General features: G+C 44.1%; 2 protein-coding genes across 2 annotated transcripts; both read right to left on the reverse strand.

The window, feature by feature from the left end:
- Positions 1–326: 326 nt before the first annotated feature.
- On the reverse strand, positions 327–4,817 carry LOC311101802 (tripartite motif-containing protein 59-like). Its single transcript, XM_084142991.1, has 5 exons — positions 4,756–4,817; positions 2,376–2,709; positions 2,034–2,255; positions 1,724–1,933; positions 327–1,641 (listed from the first exon to the last, which is right to left on the reverse strand). The coding sequence occupies exons 2-5, from the start codon at positions 2,628–2,630 to the stop codon at positions 1,033–1,035; spliced, it is 1,296 nt and encodes a 431-aa protein (XP_083999117.1). The 5' UTR covers positions 2,631–2,709; positions 4,756–4,817; the 3' UTR covers positions 327–1,032.
- A 418-nt stretch (positions 4,818–5,235) lies between these two features.
- On the reverse strand, positions 5,236–19,165 carry LOC311101885 (importin subunit alpha-3-like). Its single transcript, XM_084143119.1, has 17 exons — positions 18,900–19,165; positions 16,434–16,478; positions 15,997–16,086; positions 15,490–15,519; positions 15,344–15,396; positions 14,909–15,004; positions 14,493–14,578; positions 14,217–14,303; positions 13,904–14,073; positions 11,247–11,291; positions 10,942–11,073; positions 9,111–9,239; positions 8,355–8,459; positions 8,169–8,240; positions 7,898–8,060; positions 7,672–7,766; positions 5,236–7,558 (listed from the first exon to the last, which is right to left on the reverse strand). Exons 1-17 carry the CDS (start codon positions 18,966–18,968, stop codon positions 7,460–7,462), a joined length of 1,566 nt encoding a protein of 521 aa, XP_083999245.1. The 5' UTR covers positions 18,969–19,165; the 3' UTR covers positions 5,236–7,459.
- Between the last annotated feature and the right edge of the window lie 476 nt (positions 19,166–19,641).

The raw sequence follows: 19,641 nt of genomic DNA on the forward strand, positions 1-19,641 counted from the left end.
TTGATTACTATAACTTCACTCATTAGTAAAATATTATGTAACCCTAAATAGAAAATGTTGCACTGGAAGACTTGTGGGGAAGTACTATTAATGAGCTGTAGGTCTTCCATCTTTTTAGGTAGAAAATGTGAAGACTGGCTATGGTCATCAGCGAGGAGCTGAGAAATTATATGGATTTCATGCCTCATTGACAATTCTAGCAAGCACTGGTTATGCAACAAACCTACTGAACCACTTCCAAGTGCTAATGCAATACAATCTCTGGAGCAACACTCAATCCACTCCTGAGATGGAGAATTATCCCGTCCACCCATTAATTTAATTCTGACAGGTATCACAAGATTATTTATTTGAAGAGACATTTTGAAGTACACACATTGTAGTTGACTTATAGAAAATCAGTACTTGATTTAACAGAAGGCTTTTCTGGTGAAGGTTAAATAGCTGGAGTAAAATGTAACAGTCGTATAGTATTTCTTACAGTACACAGCATGTAGAGCTCTAGAATGTCTTTGAAAAAGCTGTGCATAAGGTTAAGGCATATTGGCTTGCAAAATGTCAAGTATTTTTAAGGCTAATAATTATATATACCCGTCCGGCTCAGTTGGTAGAGCATTGCACTTGCAACGCCAGGGTTGTGGATTCGATTCCCATGGGGGACCAGTACGAATGAAAATGTATGCACTCGCTACTGTAAGTAGCTCTGGAAAAGAGCATCTGCTAAATGACTAAAATGTAAACAACTGCTTCCAATCTGCTGAATGCATTTCATGGTTTTTCACTTTCTGGTACATGAGGCAGTATATTCCTGTGATAAGCTTTATCTGGGGTCCGGGTTAGTCCCAGAAGTAACGCCTGTTTTCTGTCAACTGTATCCTGCTGCATCAGGAATTTTCCAATCAATAGGCACAGTTAGCATGAATTCCCAACCAAAACCAAAGTGTAACGGGTGACATTAAGACCTTACATCACCAGGTGGTGCTGTCATGAGGAGCTGGGGTCCTTCCTGAAGTGAAGACCCATGTCTTTTTGTCAGTAGCTGAAGGTCTTGTAGAGGGATGCCATCTGCTGGTAGGTGTTCTCCCCCAGTGTGGAGAGGGCAGAGCTGTACCTACACACCACCTCACCTGTCTGTGCATACAGGAAGCTTGCTGTCCCCCATAGTGAGGTGGTCAGTTCGCTGCTCAGGCCGTGCACCATCTGACTGAGCTGGGACAGCAGGGAGAAGCCCAGAGATGCTCCCCCAACAGGATTCACCCACACTGCCACCAGGAGCAGCAGCAGCCCCAGGAGCACCACAGGGGGAGTGGGCTGGAGCTGCAGCCACAGATCCTGGACCCAGCCTCCAGGGTGACTCCCTGCTTCTGTCCTAAGAACCGTCTCCAGAATGGTGGGCTTGGCACAGCAGAAGACCTGAGGCACCGGCCCTTCATCCAGCCCTCCGATGGTCACCCCCGCCCAGTGCTGTTCCAGGTACTCAGCAGCACGGGGTGTGATGGAGAGGGATGTGACTTTGGGCAGGGGGGCATTTACCAGCGCCTCCACCCTCTCCCGGAACATGTACACCTTCTCCAGGAAGACCAGCGGAGAGTCTTCGTCCTCCACGGCCGAGCCCAGAGACAACAAGTCCAGCTGCTCCTCCTGTGGGGAAGGCACCATAATATACAATCAATGGTGAGGAAGTAATGTCATGACAACAACACCGACCCCAGGCTATCCTTACCTGCAGCTCCTTCAGCCTCTGGATGAGTGGATCGTAGGTCAGCGACATCTCCACGCTTGCGGTGTCCAGGGCCCCCATGAAAGCCTCTTTCTTCCTGGCAAGCACCAGCTCCAGCCCCTGGAAGTACTGTTCCACAGCCTGCCGGTCCTGCCTCACTAGGCCCTCACAGCTGGCCTTCTCCTGCTCCAGCAGCTCCCCCAGCTCACACACCTTCAGGAAATAACACTTCAGGTAAACTATCCAGAAGACTACAAAATAAATTGGTCAAATGCATTAAATCCATTATTACTGGTAAATAAACATAAATCACCTCTGCCCAGCGGTGGTCTGAGAGCCTCCCCAGCAGGTGAGCGGGCGCCTGCCTTTCCCTGATGAAGGCTGCCTGCAGGTCATCGATGGGGTGGCCCTGGTGCTGGCCCACTGTTAGGCAGAAGCCACAGATGAGCTGGCGGTCCTGGACACAGTAGACGTTGAGGGGCTGTCGGTGGTGCTCAAGGCAGGAGGGGGGCCGTGGTTGGCTGTCCTTCTGGAACTGACAGGTACATTTGGGAATAAAATAAATTCTATACCTCTTCATTATACTGTACCCTATAAAGATATGCCCCAATGTGACTATGCCCTAAGATCAAATAAAAAAGTATTAAACGGTTACCTTCTCAATGATGGCGCGGAGGGAGACATTTATGGGCAATGCGTCAACACCCGTTGGCGGGAGCTCTACCACACTGCGGCAGTTGGGGCACTTGAGTGGGAGCCGCAGCGGACGCCAGATGGAGTAGATGGCAGAGACTTGGAGTACGTTGTCCAGGCAGGACTTACAGAAGGTGTGGGAGCAGGGCAGGACCCGAGGATCAGTGAAGAGGGAATAGCACACCGAACATGTCAGGTCCTCCTCTAGGTTCTCCATACTGGGGTGGGGTGATGGGACAATGAGGCTCTGCGTACCTGGCTTGTTGCTGCCCTCGCAATTCAATGCATCGTTTAGCCTGTAATTGGAAGAGCAGACATCACTCTTGATTTAGAACACTCAAGTGAAGTTCAATGGTTTGAGTTGTCCTGACAAACCCACTTGGGCTTAATATTTGCAATCTAATTGTTGGTGATGAGTGAGTGTTAGGTTCATCATAATGATTCATCAACAGTTACACATGGGTGGAGTCGCTTCATGACAACCTGCAAAGTTTAGTGGCCGACTTCTGTGAACTACTAGCATATTTACATGACAGAGTGCCAAAACGGGTACCTCCAAACCTGGACAGCAGCGGATGATGACTTCACACCGGATGACTCCCACCTCACTGCTAGAAGCTATTTCAGTCTGACCGGATGATCAGCAGTTTCTACTGTCTCGGTCTAACCCATGTATAGGTTTGTAGGGCACTACAATTATTGCCACTTGCACATTGCTCTGCTGCATACATCATACATAGCGAATAAGGCTGGTTGACTGAGATGAACAACACAGAGCCACATGAGAATTGTTTCAGGACAATAATTCATTCAAATGGGGATGCAATATGGTTAGAGTAATAGTGTTACATACAGGGCCGGCTCTAGCCTTTTGGGGATCCTAAGCGATATTTGGTTGGGGGGCCCCCCCACCAAGCGGGCAAAATAAATAGTGGCCCTCTTTACAGCAGAGAGAAACTTACATTTTAAAGTACATTTCCTGCAATTCTACATATTTTGCCATGGGGCGTATAGACAATGTTGCTGTTTTAAAGCACGTTTTCTGCAGTTCTAAACATTTTGCCATGGGGCGGAGAGAAAATTTAGCAATTGTATAACAAATGTCATGCAATTCTACTCTGTTTGCAATGGGGTAGAGACATTTTTTGAGTTTTAAAGCTAATTTCCTGCAATTCTACACATTTTTCCATGACTTATGCCATGATATCTGCGTGAGAGTGACTAGCTAAATCAATGGGGGGCCCCTGGGCATGTGCCCTGCGTGCTCGGTCGGTATTCGGCCATGATTACTACAAGTTTAGATAACTGGCTAGGCTAATTTGCCACTATAAAAATTGTTAGCTGCTTTGCTTATTGAGTGTCTGTCAGTGACTGACAAAACAATTAAACTGGTGATTCAAAACCAAATTTCGAACTTGCACCTTGTGTATTCTACTATTCTAACTTTCAACAGTAAATTGAGAACCAGACAGTTCCTAAAAAAAAGAAAACGGATGAGGGCCCTAAGCACCGCTTATGTCGCAAGCCGGTCCTGGTTACATAATGACCAAATAGTGGTTTTCCTGTGACAGATTGCCGGACTACAGTATAATGCAGTCGGTTTGGCTAGTGTACTGCAATTGCCTGAAATGTAACAGAACAAATAAGTCAAGGAAACACTTAAAAATCCAACTACCAGAGATCAAGGCTACTAATACTGTATTACATTGATAATGTGGGGGTTTGCAAGAGCCCACTCATTTTGGTGGCAGGCTGCACTAAACTGTACAAGAGCCGTTTGTTCATTTGGCACCTCAGGTTAGATTGCAGACAGGTAGATGCTCACGTAATGCTCCCAAAACCTGAGTGGCACTATTCTTGCTGAAATAATAACATGATCATGACAGCTGTCTGACCAGGTCTATAATGATATTTCGCCTGAAGGTGTTTTGAGATTAATTTGTGAAATTTAATTTTGTTTTTTTTACCTTCCTATTTGTGCGGCACTGTTGACAATGCACAACAATTAACATAGCCTATAACATGGACTTCGTGCACACGCCTATATTTCTTCCATAAATAATATATTTCTTAATCAACAAAATAAAACAAAAGCCTGAAGACACTTTAAAAACGCTGCGGAGCTGCCGGAAGTGTTTGCATTTGAAAGAAAACAACCGTGATGCCACTATCTGCCTGACACAGCTGGTTAGTCGGGCTGCATTTCAACGACGCTACTGCGCATTTTTTTTTTATATCAAAAACTCACACTGTTGCAAACTTGTTAATAGATACGATTGATAAAGCATAGGTTTTTAAATTCACAAAGTACAGTATGTCTTTGTTATTTTCAAAACACTCACCGATGCCCGGACTTCGAAAATACATGCCGAAGATTCACCTCTTGCTCGCGACCTGTCCTCCGTCTGGTACTTGATTATAGTACAGTGCGCATGCGAATTACAACAGCCTTTTTCCAATCATGTGCCTCTAAGAAATTTAAATCAAGTGCACTGTTACAAAGTAACCGCGGATGGGGGTGTAGCGAGATACCCAATGCCTGGACGATTCTCTTCTCATCACTGATCTTGGAGGGAAAAAGACGTACACAAAAAACTTGGAAATCAATCCGCTATCATTAACAATGGACAAATCTAATGATTTATTGAAATGGCATGGGCAACCGAGAAACACTAATTGATACAAATTAAGGGCAAGTAATAATGCAGGCCCTAGGGATTGGGGTGCGAGCATGCGGGTCTGGGCAGATGAGATGTAGGTAGTCATTGTTTGGTCTTTGTATGTACACGTTCGTATATGGAGTAAAACATATTTTAAAAAAGTAAGGTCAGTATCAGAGATACATTTATTTCACCATAGCACAGCATCAAGGACGTTCTTTTTGACAAAGATAATGAAATGCTGCAAATGACAGATCAACCTAAATAAGACTGCAGAGGTAACAGGCATAAGCCTACAATATACATGAACCATTGAAAGACACGACAAAAACAGACCATACCTGTGGGTTTCACTATTTATTTTCTTGATTTCAACCTAGCCTGTAGATCCAACTCAACAGGTTAACCACCATTTCTTCCATTTCATTTTTTAAAATTTGAAACCACATATTTCCTAACAAGGAATGCTGCAAAAAAAAAAAAAAAAAACTATGACCACAAAGTGTAATCAATTTATACAGTGTTTTTGAAATTAACAAAGAAAAATGGGGGAATATTGGGCACCTAAATGGAAAACAGGGGGCAGGAGCAAGGGTTTGGGAGGTACAGCAAACTTGTTCATGACTCTTCTTAGGTCAAGGAATAAGGCTCAACATTTATCATTGAGCCACCCTGTCGAGGCTAGGGGGTCCAATCCCTGTGATACTTACCTTAGCAACTCAGGGGTGCCTCAAAAGCAGAGGCAGAATAATTATTGCCCCTCCTAATTATAATTTTTCTTCAAATTCCCTAAAATGGCTCAACATGAGTTGATCATGGCTACTACTGAATATAACACAATAATTGTGGTTGGATGATGCATATTGTTGAAGGTGTTAGCAGGTCTGATTTGAGTCTAACCCCACCTTTTGAAAGACTTCAGGCCTCTCACTCTGCAGTACATGTGCAAATCTGTTCAGATTTATCAGAAACTTAAGTCAGTAGGGGGAGACATGTAACATTTAAACAGCACAGTTTACAAAAAAATGAAAATTACACTGTTATAGTTTAGTACATGCAAAGGTTATGAGTCAAAGTTACATAAAATGGCAATTTTTAATTTCCCCTTGTGATAAGTCAATGCTCAAAGCTATGGCAACAATACTGCAAAGCAGTGATTTTTGCTTCAAGAGAAAGAAAAAACATTAAATCATGCTAGGGGAGTATAGAAGTCATTTGGTTGACAATAATGATGTCAGAATTTCACAGCATCAAACCCATATCTGGTGCAAAGGTATGGCTATTGTGGGAAGGTGGAATATGATCCTTATCAATCACATTTACATAAGCAATGAAAGTAAAAGCAGAAAATAAAATTAGTACACACTGGATGTGAAAAGAAAAGCCACCAAATGCATCTTAATACAATGCACCCACTGCTCCACCTGCCAATAGCATTGTCCAGTGTCAATTAATACTAACTTAATAAAAATTAAAACAAACAAAACCCTTGTGATGACATTTTTTTTCATTTCCATAGTTCTTCCTTTCAGGGATTCGTATCGGCCTCTTTAAAAGGCAGAATTTATTTTTGTATTTTCCTTCGTTTACGCTTCTCGGTTTTGTTACTCTTATGTTGTATGCATTTTGTTTCTCTCTGCATGCGTTCACATCCAGTCTTCTTGCACACTCCAGACACGCACGCACACACGCCACTCGTCCATTCTCTCGCACACACGACGCTGGACTCTGGCCCTGCCCACCGCTGCGGGGGAGGGGGGGGAGACGCCCCATCGAGGGCCTCTGGTTGGAGGAGATGAGCCTGGCTCCTCAGCACTGAGTCCAGACATTCATACACAATGGGTCCATTCACACACACGTCTGATGGCGTGGCCGATTGGGGGATGGGCGCACATGAGGTGGAGCCCCCTCCGGTCGGAGGACCGCAGAATTGTCATATGGTTCATCTTACGCTTGTTTTGTTGGTTTTCCTTTTGTGTTTGATTTATTGCCTCAATTTCTTGATTTTGATGTATTTGGTTCTCCCCGGGCTGACATCGCGTTTGTCGTCATTGTAGTAGTTTTCCGTTTTTTGTCGACAGCTCCAATAACATGGAAGTTATTCGGCATGTCTCAACGCATTCGATGTAGATGTTTGTTTTTTGCAACATGTAGCCACTCACTCACACCCACTCGCCATCTCAAACTTCATTTGGGCTGGTTCCCCTGGAATGCCAAACGAAATCCACACATTTTCTCTCAGATAAGATGCAGCCACGGATCCCACGAGCCAAGCACAATGGATCTAATTTCTCTCACACTCTTTCGCTCTCTTTCTCTCCTAATTTGTTTTATGTTGAACAGAGTGCTGCATCGCGAACAAAACTCCGGACTCCCGAGATGCCTTCTAGAACTGGAACCCCTCTGCTGGCACGTTGGTGGAGGAGTTGAAGCCGTACGTTCCCCCCTGGATCGCCTCCGGAACCAGGCTGGAGTCTTCATCAATCTGAACATGAGACAATAACAACTCAATCATCTATACAAATAAGCCATTCCACACAATGTAGTATGCAGTACCTTCCCCAACCAAGACATGACCATATTAGAGCTCTGACTAACGTCATCAGATGAGAAGAACTGATCAATTATTTCATAGGCCAGTTTATAGATGTCTTCATTCTCATGATTCTGGAGCTGCTCCACCTTCTCCAGACCTGAGGGGCGGGGAAGAGTGAGAGATGGTTCAGCAGTCAAATCTATACAGCCACTATACACTATACTTCAACATGAACAGTTGGGAGGTACAATGCCGTTTGAAAGGTAACTGAGTGGGCTGGGCTCTCACCTCCACACTCCTCGATGAGGTTGGCGATGGTCTCAGCCTCGTCATCGGCCATCTTGAGGATGTTGCTGAGGCCGTCCAGGACCACCTGCACCACCTGAGCATCCTTCACTGTCAGCAGGTTACAGAAGGGAGGGATCACCTTCTGCTGGATCAGGTACGCCACCTACAGGACCGGAAGAGAAGGGTCATCTTGAGGGTTTACAAAATACATGATAAAAAGTGGGAATTCGAGTGTATGGATGTGAGGTGGGTAGGCCTCAGTTGAGCTCACCTGGTCCTTCCTCCCACTAATTGTCAGGTTGCTGATGGCCCAGGCTGCTTCTTTCTGTGTTCCAAAGTCTCCCTACAAAAAATTTGAATTAATATTTCACCAATATGATATTCTCATTACTGCTTCATTTTGTGCAAGAGAAAGCTCTGATGAGATGAATGAAGCAGTGAAAGTGATGAAACAGACCTTGTCCAGAAGGTGGATGATCATGGGTACCAGGTTGGCGTCGATGACGGCCTGCACCTGCTGCTGGTTGCCTGCGGTGATGTTGGACAGGAACCACACTGCCTCCTGCAGGACAGGAGAAGAAACAGCTGCACTCAGTCTGCGACTACTCCTTCAAGTGTTGTGTGTGAGAGGCAGGGCTTACAGAGACTGAATAAGCAGTCAGTGTGTGTGCATGTGTGTCAGGAGGATTGCAGAAATGGTGAGAAGTTCACACATGGAATTCAAAAGGTGTGGACTGAGCTAGATCAGACTCCAGGGGCCTGCTCAGAGCTGTGGCCCCTGGTCGAGATGGGGTGCTGGGGGCGGGGTAGGGGCGGTCGTGAGGCCCTAATCATTGGCTCAGTCACTGAGGGAGGGAGGGGCCTCTGAGTAACAGGCCTCAGATGCACTCCGATATCAGCAGAGACCCATGGGTCTTCAGCGCCCACTATCCTTCACCCAGAAATACTACACACAAACACACTCACATCTCACACTCTACCCACTATCCCAGACCATCCCAAAATCTACTCAAAACTGCAATTTCCATCAGCTTCTTGAAGTCTCCTTGATCCAGCTCTTCCATGATGCGAGTACCTAACTAATAGTTATATCCCCATTCACTGTCATTCATACTAGCACCATGTCTCTGATATCATCACTTCTAGCATGATCAGTCACACTGACACACCTGTTGTGCTGTGGCAAGTTGAAGCAGTGCGGAGTGTGTTTTACCTTGTTGATCTTCTCCTTGGGGTGTGTGAGGAGAGAGGGGAAGTGTCCCAGGGCGTCACAGTTGAGCACCACCTGGGTCTGTTCATCTGTTCCAGTCACTATGTTGCCCACCGCCCGCAGAGCAGCCGTCTAGAGAGAAACACACACAATCAAGTTCCACATAGCAGTCAATACAAACACTCCAAGCATCAACGATCATTCATTCAACTAAATAAAGTAAGCAAACCAACCACCACCCAAAGAATGATTGAGTATGAATATCAGCACAGTAACCACCAGCCAAGGTATCAGGGCCAGGAGTAAGACCCATTCAAGTCCTGAGCAGTATCATCTGTAGGGTCAACTAGGGCTGGGCGGTATACCACATTTTACGATATACTGGTATTGATGCACGGACCGGTTTGGGTTTTTACTTTACGTTCTATAACGGTTTGTTAAATGTGATATGCCGTGTGTAACATCCATTTTTATAGTTTACATTGCTACTTGAGTCATCTTTCTCCACTAGCGTTCTATAATTACACTATTAGTTTGTGTTACATCTGCAAACAGCTAGGTCGTCTTTTCTTAGCAAGTTGGGCCTAAATCTTGTTAGCTGCTAATGCTAATCGCTAGCTAGCTGGCTAGCTAATAAATATACGGAATCAGAGAACGTAATTAGCTATGCAGCCTGATAATACCAGTGATGGTATACATAAATCAGCATGTTGTTTGTGCAACAGTATCTTCTAAATCAAAAAGGAATATGCGAAGCATGAAGTAGCTAAGAGAAAACATTCAATGTAGCCAAAGATTACAGGGTCCCCTAGGAAACAACACTTTGGTTCCTTCCCTGTCACAATAACTCCTCCCAGGCATTTTAATTCATTGTCATGTCAAAAACTATATTCAAAGTTCCCACTATCATATTCTAACTAGAATTAGAATAATCATTCTATTTCCATTATTCCAACAGTTCACCCAAGTGTTTTGCTCTAAATCGCAAGTCAAATCACAATTGAAACATTCTGTTAAAAATAAGGCCTGATTGTTTGCCCATATTGTGCAGCCATACATGGCAGTATGGAAATGATCTCAAATGAGTGCAGATAATAAAGAAATTGATAAATGATGAATTGAACAGTATAAAACAATCAGAATGGAGAAAGACCCATTGAAATCACTTAGAATGTATGTGTTGCCACCTTAGGGTCACACACTACTCGAAGCGAATGTATAACTTTTGTAATTTTGTATTACTTTTTGTATACTGCGATATGATAATTTGGCCATAACGCCCAGCCCCAGGGTGAGCTCACCAACTGCATCATGGTAACTGAATTACACACACACCCACCCACCCGCCCAGACAGGAACCCGTCTCAGGTCAAAACACTGCAGCTCAGGACAAGAGCTCTTCTCCTAACCCTTGCCCTGCCCTAACCTAACTTTATCTAACCACCGCAGTGCACAGGTCTCCATGTACCTGACCGAAAACAACCCCTAGCCTCGCCCCCTTCATGTTTGCAGACCTGAAGGAAACTGATAGGGGTAAACGATATGGTGATGGCTCTACCTATCCTTCTAATGAGCATAGAGAAGCCGCCGCCATATTGCTTACACACCTATCTGATTCCATCACATCTGCAAACCCAGCTATGGTAGGGCAACGGCTCAGTCCTTACAAAAGCAATCATTCCATTTGGTGGGCGTCTGTCTTCCTGAGCCCCACTGAGTAGGATGAAGCTGCTCCTAGATGCTGATCTACGGACAGTTTTGTGGTTAATGATGGGATTTGGGGAGGCTAAGCTGATCCTAGATCTGTCGCCCACAGGCATCTGTGTCTCCGTACCTGCACTTTGACCTCCTGGTGGCTAAGCAGGGGCACCAGGTTGGGCACAATGCCCGAGTCGATGACCATCTGAATCTGCTCATTGCCAGCGTCCGTCAGGTATGACAGAGCCCACACCGTGTCCACCAGGATCTACACACAGGGTCACAGGTCCCAAAAACAAAACATTCACTCATTCATCAACATATGGATCATGCATCAATATCTGCTCGTTTGTTATTAATGGGGGAAATCAATATCAATGTCAACTTTTACTATTCGGGTTGTGTCTTTCTGAATATAATCAGTGATTCAGGAATACTCACATTAACATCAGTGTGGTGGATCAGCACACAGAGAGCTGGAAGTATCTGAGAGAAAAGAGGGAGGGAGAGAGCAAGATAGTCAGTGACAGAGATGCCAACAAAATGACAGGAATATTCCCACTAGAGATGTGACAAATGGACAATATTTATGTTTAAACATCCTTTTGGGGGGGGGGGGGGGTCCAGTATAGGCAGGTCGGTCACCAGGCAGACAGAGTCAGAACCGTGCACTAGGCCCATCTATCGGCAATCAAATGCTCTCTCACAATTTTTTGGCCTTGCAATGTCTCGCAACTTCGGTAAAGCAGGGCCCATCATCAATTAAAAGGCTAGGATATTGAGATGAGCGAGATGCAACACTGCTCTCTCACAGTATTTGCGCATGTGCACGGGTTCGCTTCACGCTGTTCACAGGGTGGTAGCCAGGGCACCAAAACAGCGGAGAAGTTGAGCCTTGCGCTTCAACGCTATTAGTTGTTGCAGAAATTGACCCACTATGCTGTTTACTTTCTGCATCTACTTCATATCACTGAGTCTACCTTTAAATTACACAACTTTATTAATTAATTCAACTTATATAGCACTATTCATTACATAAAGAAATCTCAAATGGATGTAAAGCAGCAAAAAACATAATTAATTATCCTGAGTTGATCAATGGTCAAGAGATTGAAGGTTGAGAAAGTTAATGGCTTGAGTGAGGTCAGCGGAGGGAGGAGGTGGTCAAAGGGGAGAGCCTTTATAGCCCATCGTCTAGTTAGGATATAACACTGAAAATAATGTTTTGTGATAACTACACTGTGATTTTTGTGGGGATAGAAAACTAAAAAACATTGTTTTCGGTTAGGGATCTCCCACACCTTTTTTCTAAGGGGCTTATGGCAGTTTAGAGACATGGTCCAGTATTATTCAGCAGTGATACAGTGCCTTGCAAAAGTATTCATCCCCCTTGGCATTTTTCCTATTTTGTTGCATTACAACCTGTAATTTAAATTGATTTTTATTTGGATTTCATGTAATAGACATACACAAAATAGTCCAAATTGGTCATGTGAAAAAAACAACTTGTTTCAAAAAATTATACAAAATAAATAACGGAAAAGTGGTGCGTGCATATGTATTCACCCCCTTTGCTATGAAGCCCCTAAATAAGATCTGGTGCAACCAATTACCTTCAGAAGTCACATAATTAGTTAAATAAAGTCCACCTGTGTGCAATCTAAGTGTCACCTGTTCTGACAGGCCCCAGGGTCTGCAACGCCACTAAGCAAGGGGCGGCACCATGAAGACCAAGGAGCACTCCAAACAGGTTAGAGACAAAGTTGTGGAGAAGTACAGATCAGGGTTGGGTTATAAAAATATCAAAAACTTTGAACATCCCACGGAGCACCATTAAATCCATTATTAAAAAATGGAAAGATTATGGTACCACAACAAATCTGCCAAGAGAGGGCCGCCCATCAGAACTCATGGACCAGGCAAGGAGGGCATTAATCAGAGAGGCAACAAAGAGACCAAAGATAACCCTGAAGGAGCTGCAAAGCTCCACAGCAGAGATTGGAGTATCTGTCCATAGGACCACTTTAAGCCGTACACTCCACAGAGCTGGGCTTTACAGAAGAGTGGCCAGAAAAAAGCCATTGCTTAAAGAAAAAAATAAGCAAACACGTTTGGTGTTCGCCAAAAGGCATGGGGGAGACTCCCCAAACATATGGAAGAAGGTACTCTGGTAAGATGAGACAAAATTTTTGCTTTTTGGCCATCAAGGAAAACGCTATGTCTGGTGCAAACCCAACACCTCTCATCACCCCGAGAACACCATCCCCATAGTGAAGCATGGTGGTGGCAGCATCATGCTGTGGGGATGTTTTTCATCAGTAGGGACTGGGAAACTGGTCAGAATTGAAGGAATGATGGATGGCGCTAAATACAGGGAAATTCTTGAGGGAAACCTGTTTGTCTTCCAGAGATTTGAGACTGGGATGGAGGTTCCCCTTCCAGCAGGACAACGACCCTAAGCATACGGCTAAAGCAACACCCGAGTGGTTTAAGGGGAAACATTTAAATGTCTTGGAATGGCCTAGTCAAAGCCCAGACCTCAATCCAATTGAGAATCTGTGGTATGACTTAAACATTGCTGTACACCAGCGGAACCCATCCAACTTGAAGGATCTGGAGCAGTTTTGCCTTGAAGAATGGGCAAAAATCCCAGTGGCTAGATGTGCCAAGCTTATAGAGACATACCCCAAGAGACTTGCAGCTGTAATTGCTGCAAAAGGTGGCTCTACAAAGTATTTACTTTGGGGGGGGGGGGGGGGGGGTTGAATAGTTATGCACGCTCAAGTTCTGTTTTTTTGTCTTATTTCTTGTTTGTTTCACAATAAAAAATATTTTGCATCTTCAAAGTGGTAGGCATGTTGTGTAAATCAAATGATACAACCCCCCAGGAGCCAGGAGGACAGAGACACAGATTGATACACACACCCCCTGTACACTACTGTACCGTACATAATGCTCAGGTTCAACAACACACTGACAGCCAGAGAGATTCAGATAAACAGACTAACAGAGACAGTTATTCCTGGATAGTGTCCAAAGATCATTTTGCCAGGACAGATTGACCACGACCCAGGTGGCACACACACACCCTCTCTTACCTCCTGGATGGTCTCCATGGGTGGCGGTGGGTCCTTGTGGCGGCAGAGGTTGACCATGACCCAGGTGACGTTACGGAGGAAGGTGATGGGGATAGAGGGGCTGATGAAGGACAGCAGGGGCTTCACCACGCCCAGACTGATCACATAGTCCCTGCACTGGGGGCCGTCGCCTAGGAACAGACATACAGAACAGACGGTTTCACAAACACTCACCGATGATGCCTTGAGACAATCAGAGAATCCCTGAGCCATTCCCACAATCAGCCTCCATTGTTAGAGGGTCCAAGACACACAGAGAAGGATCCAGACTCACCTATGATGTTGCCCAGGGCCCAGACCGCCTGCTCACACACGTTCTGATGAGGAGAGTGCAGCAGCCTCAGGAACAGTGGCACAGCATCTGCAGGAGAAGAAATGCTCTAATTAATATTCAATAGCTAACTCCATCACCAAAGGCTAGAAATAATCTGCCTTTCAGGTGCACATAAACTACAAATCCAAGACCTGGTAGGCATAATGATCGAAAATCCCACCTAGCCCCCAGAGAGTACTGGCATTGGTTGCGCTGAGGTTGTGAGCTGGTACTTACTGGACTGGACCACTGCCTGAGTCTGCTCTGAGGTTCCTGAGGCAATGTTGGTCAAAGCCCAGGCAGCCTCAAACTGTAGAGATGGACTGGAGACGGAGGCAGAAGTGAGATGAGGCAGTAGAAAGAGAAAGGGTGGAGAGAGGAAGAGGGGAGGGATAGAGAGGGGGAAGAAATTGTGATGAAACGAGAAATGGAAAGGGTTGTTATTCCATCCGTCAGTGGTTATGACAATTCTCACATCTGATTATGAAAGATCCTGACACATTTGCATTGCAGCATACTTCCGTCATCATCTGAAGAGATCCATTCTCAGTACAGTGATGCTTAGCGTACATTCACTGCAGCAATACTTAGATCACAACCACTTGTGTTATGTAAGACACAGTATCTATAACACAAAGTAAAGTCCTGCTTACTTGTCATCTCTGTCCAGACAGTGCACCAGGATGGGTAGAATGCCAGACTTGATCAGGTCATCTATGGGAGGGTTACGGTCACTAGACAACAGCTTCCTGCAGGGAGAGAATGTCCATTATTCACACATATTTGCACTTAAGACACACCCAAACATAAAATAAAGGAATGTGTAATGTACACATCTGAGTTGTTGCACAACACCAGTGCTGTTGAGTACAGACATGACAACGCAATCTCACAATGATTACACAAGACCGGCAACAATGACACAGAACTAAGTCTAGCATGTTCGTCAGAAACCAAGAAATAATTCATGGGCTATGCTCCAGAATCAGCCGCTCCACAACATTCTAGAGATGGTTTTTGGAACCATGTTTGAGTGTGAATCACCATGGCAACCACCAGAGCCAGATGTAGGAGGAGAGAGTTCCTACCTTGCAGCCTGCACGGCACTCAGCTGAACTCCCTGGTTGTCACTGGTGGCATTCTGAAACAACAGCACACAGGAAATCACATACAGTGGAAGGAAATACATGTCTGTAAGAAATTTTTCAAAATTGTAAGTGTGAGATGCACTTACTTGTACTATTACTTCAAGAGAGGTGTTTTGCTGCAAGATAAAAGGAGGTACTTAGTTAGGGAACAATTTATTTTGCCGATGTCAAACACGGCCAGAGGGATCGTAATGTGTTTCTTTGCACTGTGGCCACACCTCAGGGTAATTAGTCAGGCCTTGGGAGGCAGTCCTGACTAGGAAAAACAAGTCAGAATGTCTGGAGACATCAGTCCCCGAGGAATGTCAACATGGGCCAAAATTTGTACATCACAAATCATTTTTAAAAATCTTAGAAAAGAACACAGTACAGTTGATAGTCATCCTATTTTTATCATGTTTTGTTCATATTTTATTGCAACAAGAGGTCCCCTCCCATTTGATTTGGATTGCATGTGGATATCTTTTAGCTAACAGTTCTAGGAACTCTATCTTTACCATAGATCTAAATCACCTGTTAATCCCTATCACATGAGTGATTACTTCAAGGAAGGAAGGAAAGAGGGACATAACAGAGGGCCAATCAGAACGTACCGATCTGAAGTCTCCGTCAGCATCAGAGTCTTCACAGATGTCCTCGTGGGGCACGTTTCTCCTCTTCAGCAGGTGTTCGTCCCTTTTGTTCTGCAGGGAGCAGGGCAAGACAGCTGTCTTAACGTACATGCATCAGCATGGCAACAGGCTTAACTATTAAACAGGCATTTTAAAGGGATCCTTCGGGATGCTAGCAGATACCCATAGATTTCCAGCCATTGTGCTAACGCTAGTTAGCATTGGCTCGCAAAACTACCATCAGACTGGACACAGACATAAAAATGGTACCCACAAGTTCACCTGACTCTTGGGAAGTAGATAAAGGGTCTTATTGCCAAAATTCCGAAGTATCCCTTTAAACGCATCTTTGATAACCTGACTGAAATGCATTTGTATCTTGTCTGACATAGATTAAAGGAAAGAAGGTGAATGATTACCTTGCGGAGTTCCACCACCACCTCTGTCCTCTGTCTTCTCATCGTCTATAGGGGAGAAAACACATACATTAGCCTAGTACAAATATACACTGTATGTGTGCCTGATTGTGTGTTGATACTTCCACAATCCAAGCCCAAAACATAAATGAGATGTTTATCCTCCCAATATGATGAGATGACAGCATCCTGTATATTTGTGCTTAGAGAGCTGGTCAGAGTCAGAATGTTCATTAGTTCCCATCCACAGTTTTGGATGGCACAGTGATAGAACCAGCCTGCCATACCACTGCCTGAAATCACCAGCTCACGCTCACATTATAACATGGACACCATTTAGATAGACTGACTTAACACAGATCTCAACTGCTCCACGGTTGGTGTTTTGTATCTTAGGGTTCATGTTAATATTGGGTGGTAATATGAGGGACCATTTTCAAGCACCTGATTGACAGACATTACATTACTTATAAGGACTGATTAAGTAATTTGCTGTCATAAAATACTGGCCTTTGGCCATTTGTCATGATCGGATGATAGTGAAAGTATTAAGTTAAATTCTTCCTTCTGTCTAGAAAGGCCCTGCCCATTTCCTTCTCAGAAAATTATAATATTCCCTCTCCACAGTGAAGTGAGAGACAGTTCATCACTAAACTATGAACAGCACTTCTATCATCATGTCTTGGTGTGACATAGCCTAGTTATGCATGTTAGCTGTTATGCAAGCAATATTCTTGTTTCCACCGCAAACAACGCCCCTGCCGTTGACCAGTCATATTATGTCATCATTAAAAATAAATCAGGCACTTCTTGTCAAACTGAATACAAAGACAACATGATTTCCTGACTATCTGTCTGAAACACCATAATACATACACCTAGCTAGTATATGTCTTCCTATAATCTGTTCCCCTTGCCTATAATAATTTAGCTTCCACTAGTTTGAACTGAAAATGTAGTTAAATTGAAGAAGCCTTGGGTGTTGTTGTGGTGCCCTTGCACCCAGTCTGGAACGGTCTGGGGGGGGAAATAGCTTTGGGACACAACATCAGGAGTCTGTATATTGGTTGTACTCCCCGAGTTGTGCATCATTCTGATGGCTGGCGACTTAAAATAACCCTACCACAAAGCCGGCTTCACCAAAAAACGTTTCCAGACAACAAATGCATGTGCATAATCTCTAGGAACTCTACATGTTGTGGTTAAGTTATTTTCTGTCGCCACCCAACAGAACGATTCACAACTCTGGGAGTCCAACCAATACACAGACCCCCGATGTGTCCAAACCTAGGGAAAACACTGGTTAGTATAATGTGACGTTAATGTTTAACTCTCCTACACTTGCAGGCTTTCCATCCATCTACCTCACAATGGCTATAACTTTCGTTATGTGTCTGCCAAGGCCTACAAAGGGGCCCTGACGACCAGCTAAATTCCGCCATCGTTTTGATAAGCTACGCTAGCAGGTTAGCTAGTAACCTAGCTAGCTACCAGCAACGCGTCCTGGCTAACTAGACATAATTAAATATCTGTAGTTAAGGAAGCTGATAACTAGTAAGAGGCTAACATTTACCATTACATTTGACACTTGGAGCAACTAACTACGAAGCTAAAGTTAATTGACAAACTCAGTTGGGTGGCTAACGTTAGCTAGCTAAATTAATCTAGCTAACGTTAGCTGACCAGTTAACGTTAGTTAATATAGTTGAGGTTCTTACTGCGTAATTCTGTCTTTGAGGTCATTAGTTAGCTAGCCAAGCCATCCAACGGTAGGTATCAGTTTTAAAATCTTACTGGCTACATTAATATAGCTAACGATATATAGCGTCTGATAATTGCGTGTAAATTAGTTGGCTAACTAACTACATGACATAGCTAGCAAGCTATAGTCGGGGAGAGGTGGTACATTATAGCTGGCTAGTTAACTACATACTTAGCTACCTAACGTTAGCTAATCCAAACCAGTCGTTAGAAAGGGATACGAATCTCGTTTAGTGAACCAAATTATCCCCCGAAAATATGTGGTTAGGTATGTCAATTCCAAACCTCAACACCAAACTGGATAGGTTGTCTGACACAGCTACCCAACTACATTTCAGAGGACTGTCGAATAGCAAATATGGCTAGCTAGAACAGCGTGTTTGTCAGTGTGCCATTGCTATCACGGCCTGTAGTTAAATAGTTAGCTACCAGGTTAGCTTAGGATGGAACTGGAAGTCGTTTGCTAGCTCGGTTAGCTTAGTTTGTTGGGGACGTTTCACGTGTTGAGGGTTACTTTTATTCAGGTTCAGAAAGTCGGGTGGATGGATATAAAGGCCTTGATCTATTTGACGATCAGATAAGGCCTGGTTTGGGCTAGGTGCAAAGTTCTAGATCCTTAAAATTACAAACGACGTCACACAGCGCAGCCCCAAGCAACAAAATATCGCATATGAAACCGGACCCCTCGACGGAATCAGAATACTTTACCTCCAAATCGCGACCCTTGTTCTTGAAATTCTTCAGCCGCTGGTTGTCTAGTTTCTCGTTGTCAGTCATGTTAGCAATTTTAGCTATGTTTTAACACCGTTTGAAATTAATTAGCTAGCCGCTACTCCTTTCAAGTTCTTTTTTTCAGGCCTTTCAGGTACGGGACTATTTTTTGTTGGTCTATCCGCGGTGCACACTGGGAATGCCGGTGTTAGAGGCACAGCCTCGCTCTGGCGTAGAAGGGTGGGGAATTCCCGTTATTGCTCACTCATTGGTCTTGCGAAAGAGGTTATTATTCTATTAAACCATCACTAGGTTGCGCTGTGGTTTGCAGCTAGTTCAGACCACCACACTGTATCTCAGATTATTATCATCAATAAATTAAACAAATAGTGGGCATGAAAGTTCTTCTAGTCTCATGATTGAGTAACGTTAACGTTATGATCTGTCAATCAGTGGATTTTGGTAAAGCGTTAGGCCTAAACAGTTACTAGTCCTATACTGATACAGTGGGGGAAAAAGTATTTAGTCAGCCACCAATTGTGCAAATTCTCCCACTTAAAAAGATGAGAGAGGCCTGTAATTTTCATCATAGGTACACGTCAACTATGACAGACAAAATGAGAAAAAGAAATCCAGAAAATCACATTGTAGGATTTTTAATGAATGTATTTGCAAATTATGGTGGAAAAATAAGTATTTGGTCAATAACAAAAGTTTCTCAATACTTGTTATATACCCT

Source organism: Coregonus lavaretus (assembly GCF_964263955.1).
Source record: "Coregonus lavaretus genome assembly, chromosome: 26".
NCBI lineage: Eukaryota > Metazoa > Chordata > Actinopteri > Salmoniformes > Salmonidae > Coregonus > Coregonus lavaretus.

Bases quoted from the DNA above. Each gene is read 5' to 3' on its own strand.
- LOC311101802 (XM_084142991.1), bottom strand. From the start codon at position 2,630: ATGGAGAACCTAGAGGAGGACCTGACATGTTCGGTGTGCTATTCCCTC. The intron at 2,256-2,375 runs GTAACCGTTTAA...TGTACCTGTCAG, and splicing joins TCCGCGCCATCATTGAGAAG to TTCCAGAAGGACAGCCAACC. The intron at 1,934-2,033 runs GTGATTTATGTT...TATTTCCTGAAG, and splicing joins CAGACCACCGCTGGGCAGAG to GTGTGTGAGCTGGGGGAGCT.
- LOC311101885 (XM_084143119.1), bottom strand. From the start codon at position 18,968: ATGACTGACAACGAGAAACTAGACAACCAGCGGCTGAAGAATTTCAAG. The intron at 14,304-14,492 runs GTAAGTACCAGC...CTTCTCCTGCAG, and splicing joins TCAGGCAGTGGTCCAGTCCA to ATGCTGTGCCACTGTTCCTG. The intron at 7,559-7,671 runs GTTAGTCAGAGC...TCTCATGTTCAG, and splicing joins AGTTCTTCTCATCTGATGAC to ATTGATGAAGACTCCAGCCT.